The 5,895-nt window shown below is 28.6% G+C and overlaps 2 protein-coding genes across 2 annotated transcripts; both read right to left on the reverse strand.

Annotated features, from left to right (window-relative positions):
- Positions 1-1,134: 1,134 nt before the first annotated feature.
- Positions 1,135-4,388, reverse strand: LOC111030158 (zinc finger BED domain-containing protein 1-like). Its single transcript, XM_022309533.1, has 4 exons — positions 3,874-4,388; positions 2,770-3,197; positions 1,586-2,571; positions 1,135-1,505 (listed from the first exon to the last, which is right to left on the reverse strand). The coding sequence occupies exons 1-4, from the start codon at positions 4,101-4,103 to the stop codon at positions 1,206-1,208; spliced, it is 1,944 nt and encodes a 647-aa protein (XP_022165225.1). The 5' UTR covers positions 4,104-4,388; the 3' UTR covers positions 1,135-1,205.
- A 646-nt stretch (positions 4,389-5,034) lies between these two features.
- Positions 5,035-5,636, reverse strand: LOC111030157. Its single transcript, XM_022309532.1, has 2 exons — positions 5,402-5,636; positions 5,035-5,333 (listed from the first exon to the last, which is right to left on the reverse strand). The coding sequence occupies exons 1-2, from the start codon at positions 5,634-5,636 to the stop codon at positions 5,035-5,037; spliced, it is 534 nt and encodes a 177-aa protein (XP_022165224.1).
- Positions 5,637-5,895: the final 259 nt, after the last annotated feature.

Raw genomic sequence — 5,895 nt, forward strand, 5'->3', positions numbered from 1 at the left:
TAAATTAATTTATGTAGCTATTTATAATTAATCAATACAAGAATTCAGCAGATAGGAATATACTAGGATCGTTATAGTGGAAATGATAAACATTAAACGTATCATTTTAGAACTTTCGATTTTTAGTGGACTACTGACAATGCTGCATTTAGACTCTCCCCTTCCCCCGGTGTTAAAAAATTGGTGACATCCCGGCAGAGGCCTACCCACGGGCCACCGGTAATATTGGAGATAGATCATAGATCCTCATGAACTTTTTAGATCTTGAGAAAAGGTCAAAAGGATCTATTAATTTTACAATATTGTGTTTTTTAAAATATTGTTTAATAATTTCATGACCCACTTTTCCGAAAGTAAACCTATAATTTATTAATATTTTAATAATTAAAGCTGATAAATTTTTAAGTGTTTCTTTAATTTTCAGTTATCTTTAAGCTTATATATCTTAGGATTTCAAATATTATCAGCTAGACATTGTGATTTGTGGTGCTCAACTCAGAACTCAGAGGGTCGGACCACTCAGACTGATATTATTATTAAAATTACTTAATTTAGGTATTGTTTATGTTGTCAAATTGATTATTTATGTTGTCAAACTGTTAACTTTGTTATAGGTAAGGAAAAATAATTATATACAAAATTTGTAATCCTTATGCACTTATACAATATGTTCAACTAACTGATTTTGTTATATAGTAATGAGAATTTCTTGTTTACTAATAAAATATAAGATATAAGTTTAAAAGACTTTTGTAGAGTTTTTGGTGATTTTAAAAACTTCAACTTCTACAACATAATGTATGCTAATAAAATATATCTATAGTCTATACATTTAGTCACATGTCTCATATAGGTATAAGTTAAAGGTTAGATACTTAGATAATTAGAATAAATACATTTAACAAAGTTATAATACTTATTTTATTTAAATAATTAAAAAACAACATTTACTTGTACAGTCTTGTACTCTTGTAGTCTTGTTAATCTCAAATTCTACACTTTGGAGTAGGTATTTAACAAATTATATAAATAGTTAAAAATATAAAATAAAAATGTAAAACCTTTTTTAAAAAAAAAATTTGAATTTAAATGTAAAAAAACATAACCTTCTAGTCAAGTAGTCAACTGAAGTGTAAAAAAATTAAAAACCCTTTTTTGGCATAAACTAAAAACATAAATTTACAATAGTAAAATAATTGTATTTATTAAACAGGAATTGGAACATGGGCCTTATTCGCAGATAGAAAAACAAGTTGGCTAGCATGATCATTAGTAAGTGTAGCTCTATGATCTGTGACTATAAGACCTCCTTTGCTAAAAACCCTCTCAGACGCCACACTAGTAGCTTGAATGGTGAGAAATTTTCTTGCAAGAATGGTTAAAAAAGGGTACATCGATGAATTTAAATTCCACCACTTTAGAGGATTTTGACAAAATGATATTGTAGGTAATCCTGTATAAAACTCAATTTCTTTCTCTATTTTATGTGGTGTAGTATCATCTTCCTAAATAAAACAAAATACAAATAATATGTAATAGCTAGTAGTGCTGATCAGAATGGTTTAACTAGGTTTTATAGTCTTACTTGATTTGAAGATCGATCATTAGGAACATTTGGCTCTCCGAATATTGCAAGCAAGCCAGATTGTTTAATTTTTTTAGATGGAGAACTATAATTGCCCATTGATAAATTATCAGTTCCATCTTCTTTACCATTATGCATTTCATTCCAAACCATCCAAGCACTAAGACATTCAGTTTTCATGGCATATTTGACAGATATTTGATCAGTATCATTTATATATTTCATCTTAAATCGAGGATCCAGTACCATAGTAATTTTTAATGCATTGTTGTCATTATAACGATTATCGAGCAAATCCGAAATTGTGTTATACATTTCGTTTTTTAATTCAGCTGTATTTTCATTTGTGGATACCTCATTAATTTTATTTTTTATATTATTAATTACTGGGTATATAGCAGAAGCAGTTACATAGGTTTCCCCTGCTAAATTATCTGCAATTTCTCTAAAAGGACTTAAAACCATTTCAATACATTTTAAGACTTCAAACTCTTCAACATCTATTATACATTTTTTATACTCTCCTTTTTTGTAGGTACGTAAAAAACTTGATAAAGCTAATTCTTGGGTAATAACAACTTTAATTAAATCGAGAAGAGACCACCATCTGGTTTTTGAATATGACGGAAATTTTATACATTTTAAACCAAATCGTTCTTGTTCAGTTTTTAAATGTTTTACTGCCTGCCAGCTATGTGCAAAAATATTTTGAATTTTTTTTACTTTTACTACAATTGCATTTACTTGTTGAAGAAGAAATATTCTTCCGACAGCTATGTTAAAAGCATGCCCAAAACATGGTGTATGAGTAATATTCAAATTTTTAACTGCTTTTAATACATTGGATCCATGGTCAGTTGTAAATGAACATATTTTATTGCTTGGGATTTCAATATTATATTCCAAGAATAACATAATCAATGCATCAGCTATATTGTCACCAGTATGATCTTCAATAAGTTCAATACATCCCAAACATATACAACCTGTAAATTTAAAAATAAATAATTTAAATGAGTTTATAATACTAGGGCAATAAATTAATGACCTACGGGCTACGTATGTAAAAATTACATTGAATGTTTGTTATTTTTTTGTTCTTCAACAAAATTAAATAAAAAAAACTGATAAAATATTTAACTATGACTAAAATAATTCGGTAGTATTTTGGTTTTTGTACATACCTAAATTAAAATCATTGTCAATATAATGACCTGTCAAAGCCATAAATGGTTGATTTGCTACTGATGTCCAACAGTCAGTAGTGAATGACATGAACAATGTATTTTTTACTATAGTTTCAACATTGTCCTTAGTCACCTTGTAGAGATAAGGTATCCTTGATTCAGTCATTGTTTTGCGGCTTGGAATTTTATAACTAGCATTAAGGGCATTTGTATACATTTTAAATCCATCTTTTGAAACAATACTATACGGCATCATATCTGTAGAAATGAAATAAGCTAGCACATTGTCGATTCTTGCCTGAGCAGTTGCAGTAAGTGTATAAGATGTAATTGGTAATTGGTTCATTTTTTTTTCATTTTTCATTTTTGAGCTGGTACTGTTTACTGAACATGGAATTGTTGTTGCTGTTGATGAAAATGAACCCCTAAAAATAAAACTTGAGACATTAAACCAATTTAAATTCACATTAAAAGTAAATTATTACAGTAAACATTTTTGATATTATTAAACTAAATTATAATTTAACCTAAACGTTTGTGTATAATATTTTAAAAATTTAAGTGTTAGCCTAAAATATTAATACAAATTGTATGATCCAACTAATCTAATATATATTATAATAGGTAGGTACTAATAATTTGTTGAAAATCAGTTATTTAAAAATTTAAATTTTAAAAAGTAGGTATTTATATATGGCTATATTTAGTAATTACTTTAAGGATAGGTAGTTAAAAAACTTATTGCTTAACATAAAACTTAAAAAATAATAATAGATTATGAAAAAATGAATAAAACATTTTCAATCATTATTTATTCTTATTTAATATCCCAATAAATAGGTGGTTATTTGTGTCATAGATGTGACGTTATTACGTTAACAATCGACCTATCACTTATCAGAATTCACTATGCAGTTACCCAGTGGTCAGTAGTCAGTAGTCAGTACTCAGTAGTCAGTACTCAACTCAGTAGGTAGTCACTAGTCAGTACCCAACTTTACCCTACTTAAATAATTAATACTTAATAGATTACTTCTTAATATATCATAGTCCATAGATGGAAAATATTTGTTACAAATAATACACATAAATAAAACTTACTCATCATCACATTCATCAATGTTAACTAACAACGAGGATGGCGATGGCGATCCTGAAAATCCTTTGCGCTGATCATCCAACTCTTTAAATTTTGACTTGTGCTTGGACTGAAGGTGATTCCATAAATTTGTTGTATTTGTACCTGAATTGGCGTACGTCTTTTTACAGATTTGACATTGGGCACGTAAACCACAGTCAGTTTTAATAAAAACTTGCCACACTTCACTCATGATTTAAATTGAGGTAATAGCCATTAGCCAATAGGTAATTGTAAATTCGAATATCGTAATTCGTAAACTAAACGTTATTTTAATAATAATTGTAATGATGACGTTATGGATTAATGTAACAAATTTTGTATCTACAGAAGATATAAATAGATCAATAGTCAACGTTTTCCAATGTTTTATTATGATAACGGATATATTTTTATCGTGTTTCATTAATCTGTGATACTACACACAACAATCGATTTTTTAATTGTTAATCGATTGGCTGATTAATCGATTAATCGAAACAATTAATCGATTAATCGATTATTTTTTACGATTAATCGATCTTCCGATTAATCGATTATCTAAAATTATTAAAAATAATCGATTAATCGATTAATTGATTAGGATCGATTAATCGATTGTCATAATCGCGCACCCCTACTTTTTACCCGGCGCCGTGTGTACACAATTGTGTACACTCCTTTATTTATCATTTTTCTTTTCGTGTACATTATATTGTACACGAGTTTTTTTTTAAAACAAATTTCGTATACAGAAATGTGTACACGTCTGTACTGATTTAACATTGGAATTAAATATTGAGGCCCCTAGGACCAGTTTTGTCTACTCAGCGAAGATAGGAAATGGATATTTCTTATTTAAATCAAGTTTTTATTTTGACCTTTCGAATACGTTTTATCTGAAAAAAATGCACAAAAGAATTACTTATATTATAAAAATACTTAATAATTGAATCTTGCTTTATGGTTTACAAAAAAACATTCTGTACAAAAATGGTTTTCACAAGTAGTACACATTGTCTTCACTCTTTTTGTTTTTTTTCTAGCTACATTTGTTCCTATAAATAAATAAATATTTATTAATTCATAGAAAAGGAAATATTAAAAAATGTATTATCTTTTTCTTTAGAGATGATTTCATAACATCATTTACACCTTCCAGTTTTTGATGTTTTTTCCAATAAATGTTCATTTATTTTTTGTGTTGGTACGTGTGTTGTAGTTTTATTCCTCAACAATCCTTGAATGACAGCTTCTCTAAATTCCACAAGTTTCATTCTATTTCCAGTTACACCAGTATACAATGATAGAGCATTGATCATAGATGTGTTACATATTATATCAAACATTATTTTTCTATACCATTTGAGAGATTTCCTTAGGCAAGATTGATAGGAGCCCAATTGATCTGTCAAATCGATATACGATTTTCCTGTATTATAATCTGCAATAACATTTGGTTAACATTTATCATTAAATGTGTATGCATTGTGCTTAACATCAAAACATCACGTCGGTCTCTCCACTTCAGTACCATAAAAGCACGTCGATTTTGTTTTGAAATTACTCCTCCTCTAACTAGTTTTTTGGCTATCACCTCTTTTGGATTCCGTTTTCGGTTGGATCTTAGCGTTCCCACTAAATGTGTTTGTCTATCTAGTAATTTTTCTGCAAGATCAATACTGGTGTACCAATTATCCGCGTATAAACACCTTCCACTGTCCAAGTAAGGCTGCATAAGTTCCATAACAACTTAACAAGATACAAGTTGCCCAGGAACAGCTTCTTTTCCGTCATATATTTTGTACTGTGATGTATAAAAGTCACGAGTACATAGTTTAAAAATTTTTACTCCATAGCGATGTCTTTTATTGGCTACATATTGGCTGAAAGAAAGACGACCCAAAAATGGAACCATCGATTCATCAATACACAAGTTTTTTTCTGGTATTAGGGCATTGTTATACTTATTTACTAAGATGTCAACTAATGGCTGAATTTTGTAT

Source organism: Myzus persicae, unplaced genomic scaffold (assembly GCF_001856785.1).
Source record: "Myzus persicae strain clone G006 unplaced genomic scaffold, MPER_G0061.0, whole genome shotgun sequence".
Classification (NCBI taxonomy): domain Eukaryota; kingdom Metazoa; phylum Arthropoda; class Insecta; order Hemiptera; family Aphididae; genus Myzus; species Myzus persicae.

Excerpts from the sequence above, each read along its gene's own strand:
- LOC111030158 (XM_022309533.1), bottom strand. The coding sequence starts at position 4,103 with ATGAGTGAAGTGTGGCAAGTTTTTATTAAAACTGACTGTGGTTTACGT. Across the intron at positions 2,572-2,769 it reads TGACAATGATTTTAATTTAG|GTTGTATATGTTTGGGATGT; the intron begins GTATGTACAAAA and ends TTAAATTTACAG. Across the intron at positions 1,506-1,585 it reads ATGATCGATCTTCAAATCAA|GAAGATGATACTACACCACA; the intron begins GTAAGACTATAA and ends TGTTTTATTTAG.
- LOC111030157 (XM_022309532.1), bottom strand. The coding sequence starts at position 5,636 with ATGGAACTTATGCAGCCTTACTTGGACAGTGGAAGGTGTTTATACGCG. Across the intron at positions 5,334-5,401 it reads ACTGAAGTGGAGAGACCGAC|ATTATAATACAGGAAAATCG; the intron begins GTGATGTTTTGA and ends ATGTTATTGCAG.